The sequence below is a fragment of the Saccoglossus kowalevskii genome, chromosome 17, assembly GCF_978046115.1.
Source record: "Saccoglossus kowalevskii chromosome 17, keSacKowa6.1, whole genome shotgun sequence".
NCBI classification, from domain to species: Eukaryota; Metazoa; Hemichordata; class Enteropneusta; family Harrimaniidae; genus Saccoglossus; species Saccoglossus kowalevskii.
In genome coordinates, this window is record NC_140657.1 from 7,835,579 (window position 1) to 7,856,549 (window position 20,971).

The 20,971-nt window shown below is 37.3% G+C and overlaps 1 protein-coding gene and 1 long non-coding RNA gene across 2 annotated transcripts in view; one reads left to right on the forward strand and one right to left on the reverse strand.

Moving 5' to 3' along the window:
- Nucleotides 1-1,183: 1,183 nt before the first annotated feature.
- Nucleotides 1,184-20,971, reverse strand: part of LOC100313557 (ASPM-like protein) — a 30,469-nt gene continuing 10,681 nt past the window's right edge. The window contains exons 12-22 of the mRNA XM_085492388.1: nucleotides 19,525-19,714; nucleotides 18,798-18,943; nucleotides 16,689-16,817; nucleotides 15,906-16,100; nucleotides 10,426-15,480; nucleotides 7,916-8,065; nucleotides 6,918-7,055; nucleotides 5,994-6,186; nucleotides 3,127-3,281; nucleotides 2,429-2,590; nucleotides 1,184-2,134 (exon numbers count right to left, since the gene is read on the reverse strand). Of these exons, the coding sequence (XP_085348514.1) occupies nucleotides 1,877-2,134; nucleotides 2,429-2,590; nucleotides 3,127-3,281; nucleotides 5,994-6,186; nucleotides 6,918-7,055; nucleotides 7,916-8,065; nucleotides 10,426-15,480; nucleotides 15,906-16,100; nucleotides 16,689-16,817; nucleotides 18,798-18,943; nucleotides 19,525-19,714 (6,771 nt within the window). The 3' untranslated portion in view covers nucleotides 1,184-1,876. The remainder of the gene's footprint in view (nucleotides 2,135-2,428; nucleotides 2,591-3,126; nucleotides 3,282-5,993; nucleotides 6,187-6,917; nucleotides 7,056-7,915; nucleotides 8,066-10,425; nucleotides 15,481-15,905; nucleotides 16,101-16,688; nucleotides 16,818-18,797; nucleotides 18,944-19,524; nucleotides 19,715-20,971) is intronic.
- LOC146732614 (uncharacterized) lies at nucleotides 17,280-18,281 on the forward strand. The gene is made up of 2 exons (XR_014926902.1): nucleotides 17,280-17,609; nucleotides 18,099-18,281. It is a non-coding gene; the product is annotated as an uncharacterized LOC146732614 (long non-coding RNA).

A 20,971-nucleotide genomic window follows, 5' to 3' on the forward strand; every position in this document is an offset into this window, starting at 1 on the left:
TTTCAACTTGTCCATAGAGGCAGCGAGACTGTTTTATAAATATTGTATTCATTGACATTTTGTATTTACATTTACCATGAGTTCAACAGTATCTTTTTCTTACTGATGTGACTACAGTGACTGTAGTGTAGGTGGTGTACTCTGCTGTTTTTTTTTATTTTTCGATTGTTGTCGGTTGTTTGTTTTATGTTCTAGTAATTTTGTACAAAAAAAACAACAATCATATACAGTACTTGTATACTTTGTTCTCCACCCTAAATATAGGATTGTTCGAAAGCATGATTGTAATGTCATTTTCGTTCATTAATGTTGTAAGATGACACTATCTCAGGGGCCTTCAGTCTCATGTTGACGATGTGTCGGCCCATTCACTTACTTGTTGTCAGTGTCTGATTGGTATATACAAAATGCGACCAAGTAAACTTCAGAATAGTAAAAAAAGAAAGTTAAAACCAGTTGTCTGTGCCAAGAAAGCTGCAGAACTACAACAATCTGTCAGCCGTCGCCGTCCACAGCAGCCATATGATTTTACACATAGAAATTAAGAATCACGAGTGTAGACATATTGCATAGAAATGAACACTAAATACAGCTATTCCGGCCAGCAATCAAATCAACAATCTTCATGAGTGATGTAACTGGTATTTCCATCTATTTCTATCTATCAAAGACGCACTGAACAGGAAGTCCATTCTGGGCTGGTACCATTGTCAATTTTTGGAGAGTAGAAGACTATTTATACAGGGGACGCTCCAGTGAGAAATTGTTAAAATTGCCCATATCAAAATCCTGTATTGAAACAAAACATATTCTATATTCACTAAAAGACAACGTTGTTATGTCTCTTGACTCACAACGAACTCGAAACAAAAGAAACAGTCCGATTCAAACAACCTGCGTCCTTGAAAATTGAGTCTTATTGCACATCAATGCCAGAAACGACCAATTTTCACCAAATCTTCTATGATTTTTTGATAATATCATTAATTCAGTCCAGTGATTAGATGGGAACAAAAATTGACAATGTAAATCACTCCAGTGACAAAATATTGATGATAATAGCCAAGAGGGTGAGGTACTGAATTTCAAAAACATATTTTATATATAGGGTATATAGTAAATGATTTTATGCACGACGTTGAATCATTTTTACACAAAAAATAATAAAATAATCAATCAGTGCTTTTTACTAAATATTTGGTTTATTTTCTCATACCAACAATTCATAAAAGAAATCACCAAATTTCTATTATGAGTCTGATAAACTGGCTAATAAATGATAGTTTCTATGGTTACAAGAGGACAGTAACAGAAAATAAGATTAATACAAAATATTTACAATCAGTTCTTTCACATTTGCTCATTTCTTGGATTCATAAAGGCATGAAATGATAAAGAAATAGTGTAATCAACGTAATGATGTCTACGTATCTACACACTACTAAAAGTAAAGCATAAATACTGCGTAACCAATATGATCTATTACAAATACAATTCAATTATTAAAATCACATGCTGAAAAATTTTGCATTAATACAATTTCACAATACAAAAACGTTTCTACGCGTAAGGAATGGTGAATTTGATTACTTTCTACAGACAAAGACTGAGGACAAATCTAGAACTTTCCATTAGGGTTTTTCAGACAAGAGTTCACACAGACTTTAAGAACAATGCCCCCAGGAATTAGAATAGAAAAAAATTACATTCAAAGAGTGTGTAGATTCAATCATTAATTTTTTTCTGAATCAAAAAGTGGTGTGATGCAAACATGCAAACATCACCATCTCCAAGACAACAGATATTAAGTTGCTCTACACTGCATAACAATCAATCGCAAAATCAATTGGCAACAGGAATGACCATTGCACAGCAATCATATTTGTATTTGAAATACCCTAGCAACAGATTTGATAGCTTCAAGCGAGTCTTCGGTCTCCTTCATTCTATTTGTGCTCAAATTCCAGGCAGGTTTAACGTTCAGATTATACGACGGCGCCACCATGAACGAATTGAACATCGACGAGTTCAGCGACTTCATTCTCTCGAACTCGACATTCCTTTTACGCTTCCTCATAGTCAATGTATACAAACTTTTTATCTTGTCGGTAAACTTCGGCATTGCTAGAATTTCCTGCAATTAAAAATAAAAATTTTGCTCTGAAGCGTAAAAAAATTACATGTATTGCTGTCGACTAATGCCAGCCTGTCCTTTCAGTTATACACTCGTTCACTAAGCAACTAATATTTTGAATTTTGTACAAAAAAAAAATGCAAAAAAGTATTGACTATCCATAATTTTAAACAATTGATTCATTGCTGTGGTGACAATATCGCTGAAATCGAAGAACGATGTGTGTCTGTCGCATTGCTGTGATTGTGGGGGTATGTGAGAGGACAAGGAGTGCTTTGTCATCAAACATCTCACCTCACGAATATGTTCATGTTGTCCGAGGATACTGAGCAATAAACAGGCTTTTGTAAAGATAGAACATCCTTTCTCTCGGAAATTCTGAATCTGTTCCATGATGATATTGATACTATTGATTTTATCACGAACATAGTAGACGGCACTGACGGTGGCTTCATACTAAAAAAACAAAACAATGAATAATAATAAAATATCAGTAGACAGAAAACACAAGTGTAGAAACAGTATTGAAATTCACAAGTATGACTACACAACCTTGTAAACACCATAACAAAAAACAAAATACTGTAGAATACTTTATTTTTGCTTGGAATTTATTTTCGCTATTTTCGCTGAAGGGATGATTCCTAAAATAAAATCGTGGCTTCTGTTAAAATGGTACAATGCAATAGAGGGGATGCGGTTTCTATTAGAGCATCTACACATATGAGAAATGATGAGTTTTTGGTTCTCAATTATTCAAAAAGAATAGGTGCGACTCCCATTAGGATGCGGCTTCTAATACAGATCTTACGATACTTAAAAGGCTTCAACGAAATGGTCTTATAGACAGGTGGTTTTTATATGATGGTAAACTGTTATTTGAGTTGATTATCAAGTAATTTCGACATATAAAATATGTGAAATAGAGTGAAAGTAACCAGAGCCTAGTTTGATGGTAGAGGGGTGAGAGTTACTGATCTCACGTCACCTACCTTGGCTAAATTCACTAGTATACTGATACTTCGTGATATTGCTTGCATATGTGGTAGACTGCGATTGAAACCATTTAATAACTCGTATATTGTTTGAATACCATTGTTAGTTGCCATTCGTTCACAGCAGACAGCTGATAATCGTGTTGCTACCTCTAAAATACAATACACAGAGAAATGAAGAGATTAATAATTGCAAAAGATTGTTTTCAAAATGCCTTCTAATAAAATTTTATTAGTATTTTAAAACCATTTAATGCTTCAATAAATGACACAAGACACAAGGTTTTGGCAAAAGTGGAAGGGGGAGCGAATTGCGGACGCAGGCGTCGCAGCGAACAGCTCCATGATGCGACTCGCCTGTGAATTGCATCATGACGCCGAGCGCGTGGTACCTGGTTGCAACCTTCCACCAGCAGAGACTGTACAGGCGGGCGTCATGGCTGGTGTACCCCTGGCGGGAGCCTGCAGATAGACTCACAACCCCAGGGGGATGGACAGCGTGGGTACCCGTGTAAAGTCTGCTTGGTCTGTGGTGGAAACCCCCTTACCTGTTTATTGCTAAGGTTGTTCATGAGCAGATAAACATGAGTTACACTTGAGTGAGATCGGTAATGGTATAGAAATTGGTATATAGAAACCTTTGCATGAATGGGTGGGTGGGAGGTCTGCTGAGACGATGTGTATCGTACGGTGCGGCAAAACGAACTGATGCTTGAAGAGGATGCGAGCATGGATAAGCGAATGAACAGTCTGGTGTTAATTAATGTAAATCCGACTGAAGGACAAAATGTGAGCAAATATTGCATGAAGTACAATGTGGCATGGGAGGTGTCAAAATATGAAAGGGGGATGCCAGCTTGGTCAATGCATGTCATAATTGAGCATTAACACAGATTATAAATTATATTCATAATCATACTATTAATGCTTCAATAAATGACACAAGACACAAGGTTTTGGCAAAAGTGGAAGGGGGAGCGAATTGCGGACGCAGGCGTCGCAGCGAACAGCTCCATGATGCGACTCGCCTGTGAATTGCATCATGACGCCGAGTGCGTGGTACCTGGTTGCAACCTTCCACCAGCAGAGACTGTACAGGCGGGCGTCATGGCTGGCGTCCCCCTGGCAGGAGCCTGCAGATAGACTCACAACCCCAGGGGGATGGACAGCGTGGGTACCCGTGTAAAGTCTGCTTGGTCTGTGGTGGAAACCCCCAAATTTAAAGGCAGGATGATGTGTTGCGGGAGATGGGGCTTTACATGAAGAGTAAAACAAACTGATAATTTACCAAAAAAAAAAAAAAAAACAAATTGAAAAAACTTGCACAGCAACATAACGAACATACTGTAAATAAGAAAAAGAAACAAACTAAAGAAACCGCTAAATTACAAAGTCTATCGCGATAAAATAAAACAAAGCATGGTTAGACCGATAAAACATTAAACTAAATACACTGCAAATACATGTAACGAAAACGAAATGAAATCTCAAAACAAATGTCTAAATTACAGTTAAAGAAGAGCAAGTGACAAGTGACCCGGAACTGAGCAGATGATGCTGAGGAGTGTGCGAATGTACGTCTGGTAGGCGTCGCTGCACCACCTGCCCAGTGCCTTGATCAACCAGTCCGGAAGATTTGCGTCGGCAGCTGTCGTGGCTGCACCACTGCGGAAACTGTGAGTAGTGTAATGGTTAACATCTGGTACAGATGCGCGAGTGAGAAGGTCTCGAATGTGGTTGCTAACAGCTTGCCGCGTGAGGAAATTACTGTTGGCGAACTGGAATGCAGGTAGGTGAGCGACGGAACTATGTAGTGCTTTGTACGCCTGGTATGCCTGCACAGTGCAGACCGATGACTGTGAGGGTGCGATGATGATGTTACATCCCCGGCGGAATGGGTCTGTCTTAGAAGCCTTGAGCGCAATGACGAGGTCTGTGTTGCAAAGGCAGTGTAAAGGCAGACCACAACATAGCTTTGTCATGGTCGCAAATAGTGGGATGGTTTGCGACGGTGTTCTTAAGCATTCGCATTAGTGCAATGGTGATTGGGAGTTTTACAGGATTTGGCACGTTGTGATGTCTTTTAATGCCTTGCATAGTGAAGTGAAGCAGGAGGTCGTCGCGTATTGATGAGGTGAAGCCAGCTTCGATGTGTGCACGGATGATATCTGCGAAGTAAACTTTTAGCGTACCATAGGTAAGTTACGATGTTGCGAGATGTGTCATAAACAGAATCGTTGAGCGTTGCGATAGTGGATAAGGATTCATTCCATACATGCGACAGAAGAGAAGATAGCGAGTTTGTCCCGCATGATATGTCCGTCGTGTACCTGGTGCAATGCTCAGGTTGATGTAGTGGCAGGCTTGTTTTGTGAGGTTGACGGGACTACGTCGCACATCGGAGCCGTTAAGAGGGTGCACAGGTTCGGAGTTTTGGTTGGAACCCTGTCTGCCTGAGGGGGTGTGTAACTGATTTTCGCACAATACTGTACCCGTAAACACCCTCTAGTTCACAAATCATAAATTGTAAGCAATTAAAATTTACAAAATTCTTCTGATTTTTTTTTTTTCAATCAAGAAAGTTTGTGATCAAGTTCACTCACAACATTCAACATATCATTCAGAACGCAAGAGATAACTTATTTAAAATGCGTCTTGCTCATACTTAAAACTAGAAAAATGTTACGATCCAGTGTTTGCTTCATGATTTAGATTTTTGTGTCAGGTTTTAACCTTTGTCTCACAAAAATACGAATGACAATTTAAAAATTTTAAATAAAAATGCATTTAAAAAAAATTTCTGCAATTTCTTTCTCAATTTTGAAATAAATGTAAACAATTTTTCAGTATCTGAATAAACTTACCAAGATGTTCCAATGCACTCAGTAAATCAGACATTTGTTTAATCTTTTTCAAATAGTCTAAAGCTGACGTTGTACGATTAGACAGTTTATCTTCTTCTTTAGCTTTCAGATTAGCAGCTGTAAGGTTTCGTCTTATGCGAATAATTTTCTTGCTTTTTAACTGTGATCTTAGTAGACGTCCCCTCCACATTGCCTGGTGAATAAACAAATAATATGAATAAATTTCATTGACGTATCAGAATAGCATAAATCAAGTCAGGACAAAATGCAGAAAACATCAGACCATTAAATTGTTAACCGCATTCTGATTATGAACAGCTTCCCTATTCGAGAGTTCTGAATAACAGTGTTTATAACAACAATTCAAAATATGCAAATGTCTTGGTTACACCACTAGATCTAATGTTTCGATTGTGAAATCCATTCAAACAAACCTGGTAATTAGTGTCATTTTGAATTAAGAACAAGCGCTAATCCACTTTGACACTGTTTTAGTAATTCATCAAAGAGCATGCTTTTTAAAAAATAAATACCAGTACAGCAAGTCTCAGAAGTATTGGGGCAGCCAATTTGTAAACTCGCTAGCGAATTGGCTAACTGCTTTGGTTTTGACTAAATAGTTGGCTTTCGAATCGCGCTGGCGCCAACTTGTGGTGAATCGCTAGAGACACTAGTGTCAGACATGTTGGTTTTGAAAATAGTGACCTCGGATGTCAATGGTGCTAAATGACCTAGGGTTATATAGGTACTACCCTAACTGCACCCCAATTTTGTGCAATATTGTAATAAAAAAAACGTGGCTAGTAAAAGGATCTAAACGATAACTAATATCTCGTCCAGGATTTGAAAAAAAAAGGAAAATTCCTTCATCCCTCTCAAAAAAGGTGGCTTGTCTTTCTTAGTGTTAGTAAAAGCGGCAGTTACCTGTAGTAATGTGATAGACTGACGCCTTTTGTCTGCATACTTCTTAGCTAAGTACATACGCACATAACTCTGTATCACAGTAACAGACCGCAGCCGCTTTTCCTGCTGTCGCCGTTCAATCTTCTTTCGGAAACATCTCTGAAAATTGTGAAAAATAAGAACAAGGTTTTGAAATTTTTCGCTTTACACATTTCATACATTTTTCTGAAACAGCTGATAATTTTGCGAAACTGATGCAAATTAGTATTACCCCGGTAAGTGGATATTATTACTCAAGAACAGCAAATGAACATTTACTATGAATAGACTAAAATTACATTATGCAAATAAGTGCTCAACAGAAAAAATCATATACTGTAGAAGTAGAAATTATTCGTGTGGTTTTAATTTAAAAAAATAAAAAAATACATATTAAATTAAATATGCTGAGTATTTGTTGTCATCAGGTGAATTTTTTTTTGATGCACCACTGATCTTTTCGTATGGCCAGAACGGCAAAAACGATGTTGGTTATATGGTCATTTTGCCTTTGAACGCTTATGTTTATTAAGGGATGATACTTTTTGTATAACTTTCTAGACCGTCTGGAAACACGTTATTTACCTATTATTTAAAATAAAGGATACAGTAAATAGGTGTCACACTGCAATGAGCTGCAAATAATTATAGCCAATAGGAAATTATGCTTATTTGGGTAAAAATTTTCAAATTACTCACAAAAAATTCAATATAAGCAAAATTTTACACCTAAATTACAGTGCACCAAAGTCTACATTCACAAAATTAAATTTGCTAAAATTATTCAAATTTTTTTGGTCCAAAATTAACAAAGTACATGTAGTTCTGAAAACATGTGCATCAACAATGAGTTGCAAAAAATATGGCTTTCAAAGGAACACGGTAGTAGTAGAAATTTTATACAGTTTGCTGGCTTGCAGATTGTAAATGCACTCAAATTTTACAGTTTACGACATACAATATCTAGATATACACATTACCTGAAGAGTAATAATAGAGTTCAACTGTTGTTTCGCAAGCTTGCGTGTTCTGGCATTGCGATAGGCTCTTTGTATTTTGATGGCACACATATGGAGGTATACAGCTGCCGAGAACTGCATCAATCTCGCCTTTTCTGCTTCTCTCAAAGCCTGAAATTAAAAAAGTGAAAAAGTTATGATGTAATAAATTATGACATACATGTACAAATATTTATGTCAAGTTCATTCAGAAATGGAAGTCTACTGAAAGTCAAACCTGTGTATAGCAGCCATCCAAGGGATAGTCAAACCTGTGTATAGTGACCACCCAAGGAAGTCAAACCTGTGTATAGCAACCACCCAAGGCACAGTCAAACCCGTTTATAGCAACCACCCAAGGGACAGTCAAACCTATGTCTAGCAACCACACAAAGGACAGTCAAACCTGTGTATAGTGACCACCCAAAGAAGTCAAACCTGTGTATAGCAACCACCCAAGGCACAGTCAAACCCGTTTATAGCAACCACCCAAGGGACAGTCAAACCTGTGTATAGTGACCACCCAAGGCAGTCAAACCCGTTTATAGCAACCACCCAAGGGACAGTCAAACCTATGTCTAGCAACCACACAAAGGACAGTCAAACCTGTGTATAGCAACCACCCAAGGGGCAGTCAAACCTGTGTATTGTGACCACCCAAGGCACAGTCAAACCTGTGTATTGTGACTACCCAAGGGACAGTCAAACCTGTGTATAGCAACCACCCAAAGGACAGTCAAACCTGTGTATTGTGACTACCCAAGGCACAATCAAACCTGTGTTTAGTGACCACCCAAGGCACAGTCAAACCTGTGTATAGCAACCACCCAAAGGACAGTCAAACCTGTGTATTGTGACTACCCAAGGCACAGTCAAACCTGTGTATAGCAACCACCCAAGGCACAGTCAAACCTATGTATTGTGACCACCCAAAGGACAGTTAAACCTGTGTATTGTGTCTACCCAAGGCACAATCAAACCTGTGTGTTGTGACCACCCAAGGTACAGTCAAACCTGTGTATAGCAACCACCCAAGGGATAGTCAAACCTATGTATAGTGACCATCCAAGGGACAGTCAAACCTGTGTATAGCAACCACCCAAAGTACAGTCAAACCTGTGTATAGCAACCACCCAAGGCACAGTCAAACCTGTGTATAGCAACCACCCAAGGGACAGTCAAACCTGTGTATAGCAACCACACAAAGGACAGTCAAACTTGTGTATTGTGACTACCCAAGGCACAGTCAAACCTGTGTATAGCAACCACCCAAGGGGCAGTCAAACCTGTGTATTGTGACCACCCAAGGCAGTCAAACCTGTGTATTGTGACTACCCAAGGCACAATCAAACCTGTGTTTAGTGACCACCCAAGGGACAGTCAAACCTGTGTATAGCAACCACACAAAGGACAGTCAAACCTGTGTATTGTGACTACCCAAGGCACAGTCAAACCTGTGTATAGCAACCACCCAAGGGACAGTCAAACCTGTGTATAGCAACCACACAAAGGACAGTCAAACCTGTGTATTGTGACTACCCAAGGCAGTCAAACCTGTGTATTGTGACTACCCAAGGCACAATCAAACCTGTGTTTAGTGACCACCCAAGGGACAGTCAAACCTGTGTATAGCAACCACACAAAGGACAGTCAAACCTGTGTATTGTGACTACCCAAGGCACAGTCAAACCTGTGTATAGCAACCACCCAAGGGACAGTCAAACCTGTGTATAGCAACCACACAAAGGACAGTCAAACCTGTGTATTGTGACTACCCAAGGCAGTCAAACCTGTGTATTGTGACTACCCAAGGCACAATCAAACCTGTGTTTAGTGACCACCCAAGGGACAGTCAAACCTGTGTATAGCAACCACACAAAGGACAGTCAAACCTGTGTATTGTGACTACCCAAGGCACAGTTAAACCTGTGTATAGCAACCACCCAAGGCACAGTCAAACCTGTGTATAGCAACCACCCAAGGGGCAGTCAAACCTGTGTATTGTGACTACCCAAGGCAGTCAAACCTGTGTATTGTGACTACCCAAGGCACAATCAAACCTGTGTTTAGTGACCACCAAAGGGACAGTCAAACCTGTGTATAGCAACCACACAAAGGACAGTCAAACCTGTGTATAGCAACCACACAAAGGACAGTCAAACCTGTGTATTGTGACTACCCAAGGCACAGTCAAACCTGTGTGTTGTGACTACCCAAGGCGCAATCAAACCTGTGTTTAGTGACCACTCAAGGTACAGTCAAACCTGTGTATAGCAACCACCCAAGGGATAGTCAAACCTGTGTATAGTGACCACCTAAGGCACAGTCAACCTGTGTACAGTGGTCACATAAGACAGGTTGTCTTTATATAGAGGTGGTCACTAACACAGGTTTGACTGTAATTTGAATGAAGCCCTCTAAGTTACTTGATATTGCACTATAAGAATGAAGTATTATTTGAATACAAGTAAAAGTAATAGGTTAATACTTGCCTTCAAATTCCTCCTGACCCAATATCCTCTGATTTGTTTCTGAATCATGATTGCTGAGTGTTGCTGTTGAATTCTCACTTTATATGGTTTCCATGCCAACCATGACCTCACATAGCTCTGAATCACAATTGCATGGTTTCTCTTCTCCAAGTAGTGCTTTCTGACGAGATAACCTCTCACACGTGATTGGATGAGAACACAAGACGTCTTCATCAATTTAAATCGTCGCCGACACTGCAATCTTCGCACCGCTGACTGTAAAACGATGGCGGACTTCTTCATTAGTTTAAACTTTTCTTCCATCTTCTTTTTCATCCTATAAGCCATGTAGTATTGCTGTATACGTACAACCGCAGTCTTCAATTTCTGGTATTTTTGCACATTTTGGTATCTTCGGAAGCTGCTCTGGATAATAATCGCAGACTGTTTGAATCGCCGATATTTCTGGAATAGTCTGTATCTCCTGTAAGAACTTTGGATCTTTATCGCCGCTTTTATTTTCTTTACATAAGTTCTGGTTGTGTTGCCACGGTGAAGACTCTGCATTTTGACCACAGCATCTTTTAGTCGTATATACTCGCATCTAATTCGTCTTGCACGAATCATAGCGGTGTATCTGACTTGAATCACAACAGCAGCATGAATAATCTTCTTGTAAGATTTCTTTGCGATATAACCTTTGACTGTTGCTTGGATTTTAATGGCTGCACTTTTTTGTTTCAAAAACTTGCTTCTTACTGAACACATTTTGATGAAACTTTTGATAATTGTTGCTGATCTGTGTTGCCATGCCAACTGTCTTGCTTTGAACCCTCTATAATAAGACTGAATTGTGATACAAGACGTCTTCACAACATGGAAACACTTCTGTTCTTGTTGGCATAGCAAATTTGCGCGGAAACGCCTTTGCACCACTATGGCAGCCTGTTTTGTTCTTTTGTACGTTTTCATAGCTTGTTTTCTTCTAACCAATGCTTGCATTTGAATTGTAACCCTTCTCAGTTCTCTGTATGTCTTTCTTGCTTGGTATCTTCGACAGTATGTCTGTATAGTCACACAAGATGTCTTGATTTCTTGGTATTTCTTCATTGCTTCATTTCTATGTGAATGAGCTCTGTAGTGTTCTTGTATTATCTTTGTGCTTTTCAAAATCTGTTTATACTTTCTTCTCTGAATACTCATCTTAACGTTACTTTGAATAGTGATGACTGCTTTTCGGAAGTCTTTATAGTTTTTAAATGCTACATAACCTCTGTAAGCTGATTGGATCTTGACAGCAGCTTGGATTCTTTGCACGTAAATCCGTGCAAGTCTTGCTCGATACAAACTTTGTGCTAAAATAACTGTTCCCTTTAATTTCAAATATGATTTTTTTTGTCTTCTTGCCAATAACGTAGCTTTCCACTTTTGTTGTATCTTGATTGCAGACTTCTTCAACGTTTGAAACTTCTTGTGGCTAAGGTGGGATTTAAAGGCAGCTTGCAGTACAATGGCAGACGATCTCATTTTTTGATACTTCGTCCTCAAACGATGCATTCTGAAAACAGACTGGATCAATCTTGCTGCTCTGTGTTGCCTTGACAACAGTCTTGCTTTGAACCCTCTATAATAAGACTGAATTGTGATACAAGACGTCTTCACAACATGGAAACACTTCTGTTCTTGTTTGCATAGCAGATTTGCACGGAAACACCTTTGCACCACTAAGGCAGCTTGTTTTGTTTTTTTGTACTTTTTCATAGCTTGTTTTCTTCTAACCAATGCTTGCATTTGAATTGTAACCCTTCTCAGTTCTCTGTATGTCTTTCTTGCTTGGTATCTTCGACAGTATGTCTGTATAGTCACACAAGATGTCTTGATTTCTTGGTATTTCTTCATTGCTTCAATTCTACGTGAATGAGCTCTGTAGTGTTCTTGTATTATCATTGTGCTTTTCAAAATCTGTTTATACTTTCTTTTCTGAATACTCATCTTAACGTTACTTTGAATAGTGATGACTGCTTTTCGGAAGTCTTTATAGTTTTTAAATGCTACATAACCTCTGTAAGCTGATTGGATCTTGACAGAAGCTTGGATTCTTTGCACGTAAATCCGTGCAAGTCTAGCTCGATACAAACTTTGTGCTAAAATAACTGTTCCCTTTAACTTCAAATATGATTTTCTTTGTCTTCTTGCCAATAATGTAGATTTCCACTTTTGTTGTATCTTGATTGCAGACTTCTTCAACATTTGAAACTTCTTGCAGCCAAGGTGGCATTTAAAGGCAGCTTGCAGTACAATGGCAGACGATCTCATTTTTTGATACTTCGTCCTCAAACGTTGCATTCTGAAAACAGACTGGATCAATCTTGCTGCTCTGTGTTGCCTTGACAACAGTCTTGCTTGATGTCCTCTAAAAATAGATTGGATACTAATACAGGCCATCTTCATCTTCTTGTATTCACATTGTTGTTGCTTAGCAACCGACCAAGCTCTGTATCTTGTTTGTATCACCATAGTCGCTTGTTTCAGCTTTTTGTACTTCACCTCTGAAATCACTCTCCTTATATTGGCCTGGATTTTAATGGCTGCACATTTTATTTTCAAGAACTCTTTTCTAATCAAACACATTTTGATGAAACTTTTGATAATTGTTGCTGATCTGTGTTGCCGTGCCAACTGTCTTGCTTTGAACCCTCTATAATAAGACTGAATTGTGATACAAGACGTCTTCACAACATGGAAACACTTCTGTTCTTGTTGGCATAGCAAATTTGCGCGGAAACGCCTTTGCACCACTATGGCAGCCTGTTTTGTTCTTTTGTACGTTTTCATAGCTTGTTTTCTTCTAACCAATGCTTGCATTTGAATTGTAACCCTTCTCAGTTCTCTGTATATCTTTCTTGCTTGGTATCTTCGACAGTATGTCTGTATAGTCACACAAGATGTCTTGATTTCTTGGTATTTCTTCATTGCTTCAATTCTACGTGAATGAGCTCTGTAGTGTTCTTGTATTATCTTTGTGCTTTTCAAAATCTGTTTATACTTTCTTCTCTGAATACTCATCTTAACGTTACTTTGAATAGCGATGACTGCTTTTCGGAAGTCTTTATAGTTTTTAAATGCTACATAACCTCTGTAAGCTGATTGGATCTTGACAGATGCTTGGATTCTTAGCACGTAAATCCGTGCAAGTCTAGCTCGATACAAACTTTGTGCTAAAATAACTGTTCCCTTCAATTTCAAATATAATTTTCTTTGTCTTCTTGCCAATAATGTAGATTTCCACTTTTGTTGTATCTTGATTGCAGACTTCTTCAACGTTTGAAACTTCTTGCAGCTAAGGTGGGATTTAAAGGCAGCTTGCAGTACAATGGCAGACGATCTCATTTGTTGATACTTCCTACTCAAACGATGCATTCTGAAAACAGACTGGATCAATCTTGCTGCTCTGTGTTGCCTTGACAACAGTCTTGCTTGATGTCCTCTAAAAACAGATTGGATACTAATACAGGCCATCTTCATCTTCTTGTATTCACATTGTTGTTGCTTAGCAACTGACCAAGCTCTGTATCTTGTTTGTATCACCATAGTCGCTTGTTTCAGCTTTTTGTACTTCACCTCTGAAATCACTCTCTTTATATTGGCCTGGATCTTAATGGTTGCACATTTTATTTTCAAGAACTCTTTTCTAATCAAACACATTTTGATGAAACTTTTGATAATTGTTGCTGATCTGTGCTGCCGTGCCAACTGTCTTGCTTTGAACCCTCTATAATAAGACTGAATTGTGATACAAGACGTCTTCACAACATGGAAACACTTCTGTTCTTGTTGGCATAGCAAATTTGCGCGGAAACGCCTTTGCACCACTAAGGCAGCTTGTTTTGTTTTTTTGTACTTTTTCATAGCTTGTTTTCTTCTAATCAATGCTTGCATTTGAATTGTAACCCTTCTCAGTTCTCTGTATGTCTTTCTTGCTTGGTATCTTCGACAGTATGTCTGAATAGTCACACAAGATGTCTTGATTTCTTGGTATTTCTTCATTGCTTCAATTCTACGTGAATGAGCTCTGTAGTGTTCTTGTATTATCTTTGTGCTTTTCAAAATCTGTTTATACTTTCTTCTCTGAATACTCATCTTAATGTTACTTTGAATAGTGATGACTGCTTTTCGGAAGTCTTTATAGTTTTTAAATGCTACATAACCTCTGTAAGCTGATTGGATCTTGACAGCAGCTTGGATTCTTTGCACGTAAATCCGTGCAAGTCTTGCTCGATACAAACTTTGTGCTAAAATAACTGTTCCCTTTAATTTCAAATATGATTTTTTTTGTCTTCTTGCCAATAACGTAGCTTTCCACTTTTGTTGTATCTTGATTGCAGACTTCTTCAACGTTTGAAACTTCTTGTGGCTAAGGTGGGATTTAAAGGCAGCTTGTAGTACAATGGCAGACGATCTCATTTTTTGATACTTCCTACTCAAACGATGCATTCTGAAAACACACTGGATCAATCTTGCTGCTCTGTGTTGCCTTGACAACAGTCTTGCTTGATGTCCTCTGAAAACAGATTGGATAGTAATACAGGCCATCTTCATCTTCTTGTATTCATGTTGTTGTTGCTTAGCAACTGACCAAGCTCTGTATCTTGCCTGTATCACTAAAGTGGATTTCAAAATCTTTTTATATTTCCTTCTCAGGATACTCATCTTCATGTTACTTTGAACGATGATGACTGCTTTTTTGAGGGTTTTATAACTTTTTCTTGCTACGTAACATCTGTAAGCTGATTGGATCTTCACAGCGGCTTTAAGCTCACGCACTAATTTTCTTGCCTTCACTGCTCTATAAGAACTCTGCAAAGTGATGGCTGCAAATCTCATTCTCAGAAATTCTTGTCTTACAGTCTTCCCAACTTTCTTCGCAAAATAAACTGATTCAACTCTCTTGACAGCTTCTCTCAGTTTTTGGATATGTTCACGTACAATATGACCACGTAGCGTAGACTGGATTCGAACAACAGCAGACATGACACGTGATCGGAGACGCTGAGCCAGAAATCTTCTAACAAAGGACTGTTGAAAAAAGAAAACAATATAGAAATGAATGGTACCATTATGTATGTAAATGAGCGATTCCTTTTATTGTATAGGTAAAACAAAAAAGTTTTGCTGATCACCGAGAATCAGTTAAATGTGTTTACTGTTTCAGAAAGATGTTTTGTCGATTTTAAACTTGGAACATGTATCTTGTTATGGTATAAATAATTTTAATACGAAAAAATAAATAAGTGCATAACTTATTAATTTTTCCATGGGACGAGAAGACTAATAAATGTTCAAGATTCAAGTTACTTCATGTGACTGAAAATTAAAAGTCTAATAAAAGAACTACACCAAACTACTTCATGATTTTGAGAAGCTCAGTCATGTTCACGTATTCTAACCAATATTGAATTCAAAATGGCTGCCAGATTATTATTTAATGAATAGAAAATTACCTGTATAATTACAGCTGCTTGCTCTTGTTTGATCATCAATTGTTGTTTTCTAATCTCTTTTACCTTCTTTCGAGCCAAATTACCTCGCCATATGGACTGCACTCTTATAGCAACGCAATGCAATTCTGCTTCACGTTTCCGCTGACAGTAATCACGGAAATGTCGCTGTATAATGATGGCTGCTGCAATCTTCAGCTGCAATAATGGCAGACAATGACATGTTATATATACTTGCTATGAAATATTTCTGAGAACTGAAGTAAAGTGAAGTTAACCTTTTCACCACCAGGTCCCTCTTTTCATCACAAATTCATAAAATAGTCCTTTTTGTAGTCTGCCCTTTCCTTCAAAAGATTCTGACAAAAACAGCCAAATTTTTTGAGTAAAAACTAAAAATTGACTAAAATTTTGTCTGTTTGCTTCAAAATTAAGGTTCATCTCCAGAAATAAAGAAACATACAAGAAAGTGCAGAAAAATATGGGCAAAAAAGTCTGGTGCTGAAACGGTTAAATTACATGTTGCGAGGACATATACTGTGGAATACTTTATTTTCGCTGAAAAGGCTTTCGGGGCGTTTTGTATGGAATTTATTTTCACTGATTTTTGATGAGTTTAATGTGAAATAAAGTAAAAAAAGTATATTCGCTGGATTTTATTTTCACGGAATCATTCTTTCAGCAAAAATAGCGAAAATAAATTCCAAGCGAAAATAAAGTATTCTACAGTACATCAAATATGTAGAGCAAATGTACGTCAAACATGAATGTATTACAATAACTTACTTTTTGTTCTTTGACTGTTTTTCTTAGTTTGTATTCTCTCCACACTGATTGGATGACTCTCGCAGCACGGCCCTCTTGGCATAGATCCAGTAGACGGTTACACAGATACGATAGAAATGTTATCACAACCTACCAGAAAGACAGAAAATGAGGGAAAAATAAAATAACTTTATTTGAAAAATTCTTATCACGACTCAGTAATTACAGTTTAGCATCATTTGTAACTTAGGTATGATAAACCATTCCATGTTTGTTAGTTATATAGAAACTGTAAAACTATTTTCTAAGCTTGTTGCAAAACCAACTCTACTACACAGAAGTGTATTGTGATATAGAGGGTTGTCTGGTATGCAACGTTATTTGGTTTGGCTGTGTTGCTGTGAGTTGCTTTGTGTGGTCTTTACAGCTAGTTTTGTGAGAGTGCACTAACCTGAGAGTGTGATTTAAAAACTACATTATCATCAAGCAGGTCAATACCTAATTGCACCCTTTGTTGTTGAATCGTGGCAAGTACATAATTTTGCCAAGATGGCGACAGTCACATTGCGTCATAGAGGGCGGTGTAAGGCAGGTTTTACAGATACAATCTGATTAAAATCTGATGTAGTGTACGGGCTTTAATTATTTTGGCTATAAACTTATTTTAATTTTATTTTTTATTACTTTTGTTATTAATGCCCTTTTATTTTATTATTTTACTTTGATTTTGATTTTGTGATTTTTTTTAATTCCGCCCTACCTACATCTGAACCGATGCCTATGTAACGAGATTTCAACGAGACCCACTATCGACGATTTTAGTCAACGAATCACAGACCTCCTTCTATAGCGCACATGATGGCGTCACCGGGCAGAGTCTGATGGCAAACACACTCAAATAAAATGGCGGATTATACCGACCGAGAAAAACACGGCTTTTCGGTAAGTTTATCATTGTCAAATGCAACGAAAGTCATTTTTATGTTAATATTGTGGCTCGAATGGTACGACTTTAGATCGTTATTTTGCATAGTTATTCTGGGAGTGTTGATTTTGTTTCCACCGGTTCGACCGAACACCAGTGTCTTTTTCCAGTCGCCTGCCCTGGAGACGGGTGATGTTTTGTTGACGATCGGGCCAAAATCGTCTACGGTATTGAAGCTGTAAATATTCATCAAATTGTATCAACATTTTGTACATTATACAATAACTCTTTATTAAAGTAATTGAGCTGATTTGGACTGGAATAAAATATTTTTTATTTGGAACACATCGCAATTGATCAGGAAATATTTGTTTGCTCCAATTTTCTGCGTCGATGCCGTGGGCCGGTGACCGTTATACAATTTAAAATCAGTTTGCATTGTTTACTATAGCTGTTTACAGTGTTCTAATCATTACGATTTACTTATTTTTTTGCTTCCATTCTAGATAATTATGCTCAGTGATGTAAAATTGAAGCGATGACTGAATGAACGAACCTTGGCTGGCGAAGATGTATCTGGAAGTGTACACATTTGTTGGAAGTGAAAAAAATATTCAATGTAATGACAAAAATTGTAAAATGCTGTGGAATTTCTTTTGCAAATAAAAATATACTAGCAATTTTCTATTAATGGTTTATTCAAGTGGGCAAAATATAATGTACAGAAAGATTGCCCGTATACACTGAAAAATAAGCAACCGACAGCCTGTATAAAAGGGGGGCTGTGATTGGCTGTTACTTACGCGAGATTTGAACGGGACTTACATAGGCGTCGGATCAGATGTAGGTAGGGCGGAATTAAAAAAATCACAAAATCAAAATCAAAGTAAAATAATGAGATAAAAGGGCATTAATAACAAAAGTATTAAAATAAGTTTATAGCCAAAATAATTAAAGCCCGTACACTACATCAGATTTTAATCAGATTGTGTGGTGACCAACTTTTTTTAAAATCAATATTCTTATATTACCCGTAAGTACAATTTATTAGAAAATGAATAAATTCTGGGTATTTGAATTCATGAGTAGGCTTCTCCCTTAAGGCAACAACAAGTTACAAAGCATGTTACTATAACAACCTAAGCATCTTAATTCTTGTTTGTCTATCAACTAGACCTATGTAATGTCCTGAATACAATAAATACCTTCTCATTAGGGATTGTATGGGACATCTCTGAAGACTTGATCATGACAGGAACACCACCAAGATGGCCGACAGCATCGTACACCATTTTGAAATTGTGTTTCTCATTAGTCAATAATTCATCGAGTTGTGTTGGCTTGCCAGTCGCTGTGAAGTAGAGTGTTATAAAATGAAAACCAATGATTTGAAAAGAGATCTTATATACAGCAAAATATGTTTTTTCATTTTTCTATCCAAAATATTGTACATTTTCTTTTTCTCTAAAATTTGTTTTTTAATTTTGTTTATCAAAATGTTGGGAAAAAAAAATTGGGGATTTGTTTTGTGAAAAGTAGCAAATACAGATTCTGGGAATTGAAAAAAGGGAAAATGACCAGTTGAAATTGCTGAACATTTAGAGAACATTTTTTGTAGATTTCATTGAACAATTTCTCCGGTGTCATGTCAGCAAAATTTTGTTTTTACAAATTCCATAAAAGTTTAACATATAATTTTGCAATTACATGCTTGTCAATTTGTTTATTTATTTTAAAATTGTTATAAAACTTATCCTTTATTTTGATTTTATAATGAAAATTACAGTTTTGTGAAATTCTGACAAAAACCTCCAAGAAGATTGTGACGTGACATACGTGATGATTAGAAAACTTGAATATTTTATTTTCGAGCCCTAACAAACAACTTTTATTTTTAAATCCTACTCAGAAATATACAGTAATGTCACTTACTTGGACTAAATGTATCACACCATGTTGAATTGCGGAATTCCTCACCATCAGACTCAGTTTCTTCGATTTGAAACTGAGATTGTGTGGTGTCATGACGAATGCCATTCCATGGCAACAGTGATGGATGATAGTGGTGCACCAAACAACACAGGACTCTTCCGTCACTGAATGACACAGTAAAATTCTCAACCTAAAAAATATATTATTTCTTATTTTTTGCTACGATCAAAACAAAAAATTACACAACAAGATGGTGAATTGCACCTTTCCAGGCCATAGCACAACCAGCTAGTGAATGACTAATGTCAAAGTCACTTACTGGCTTGTGATCTGCTGTGACATTCCCATAAGTTGTTTTATTAATTGCAAAACATACTGTAAATGCATTAATTATTCACTGGGTTTTAATTTTCGCTATTTTTGCTGATAAGTGAAATCCCCTAAATTAAATCTTTGTGAACATGTAAAATAACAATAAAACTCATTGTTTTCTTGACAAAGTCATGAAATGTAAACGATGAATATGCTCAAAATATCAAAATAGTGAAATTAAATGTTTTTACACTACATACATGTATATTTAATAACATCAGTGCACAACGCTATTATTTTATCTTTAAGTGTGAGTGACCGGTTCTTGTCAAATAGTCTCTGCGTACATGTACACATGCAAAACGTAAATAAGTGTGACAACCTATAAGTCAGCAACAAAACGTTTCCATGACGTAAATCAGTGTTCTCCCCAGGCCAAAACAGCGTCGCGGGCCGCGACACGATCGGATTTGCCCGCGACGCTATGTGTTAAATCTACAAATGCATTGTATTAACGCCAATTTCCCGGGATAATCCCCTGTTGTTTCTCATTGGTTGGATATAGTTTTAAAAAAACAAAGCAGTTCTATAAAGACAAAGCCGTAAGCCCCGGTGTCAAACGCTCTTTGCCAAACGTATATTCATATGCAAATGATATAGTCACATTTGGGGTCAAAAGCCACATGTTTCCGGTGTGTACGAAACGTATTTTCATTATTATTTTTAGAAATGTAGTCGTACCATTATTAAGTTTTGATTTTTGTCAGTATTTTTGATATTGTATTTATTTTTTGAGATCAAAATGTGAAAAAATATATATTTATGATGTAAACAATTTTGACCTCGTGATTGTGAATCCAAGATGGCGTCACCCACGTAAGATCCAGCGAGCGTGAACTTCCCACTCGGATCGCATATCGTGCTCAGATTCGGATGAATTAAGTGAAGCATAATTGAAAATAATATATTTATCAAGAAATCGGGCATTCTAATCAAGAAACGTGTGGAAATTGGAGTGACACTCGTGTTATTTCTTGGAAGAAAAGCCTCAATTTTACGTGGTATAACAATGGCGACAATTCGTAATTCAGACCTCCGTTGTCTCGAATTGTTCACAATTGTGTTGAACAGACAA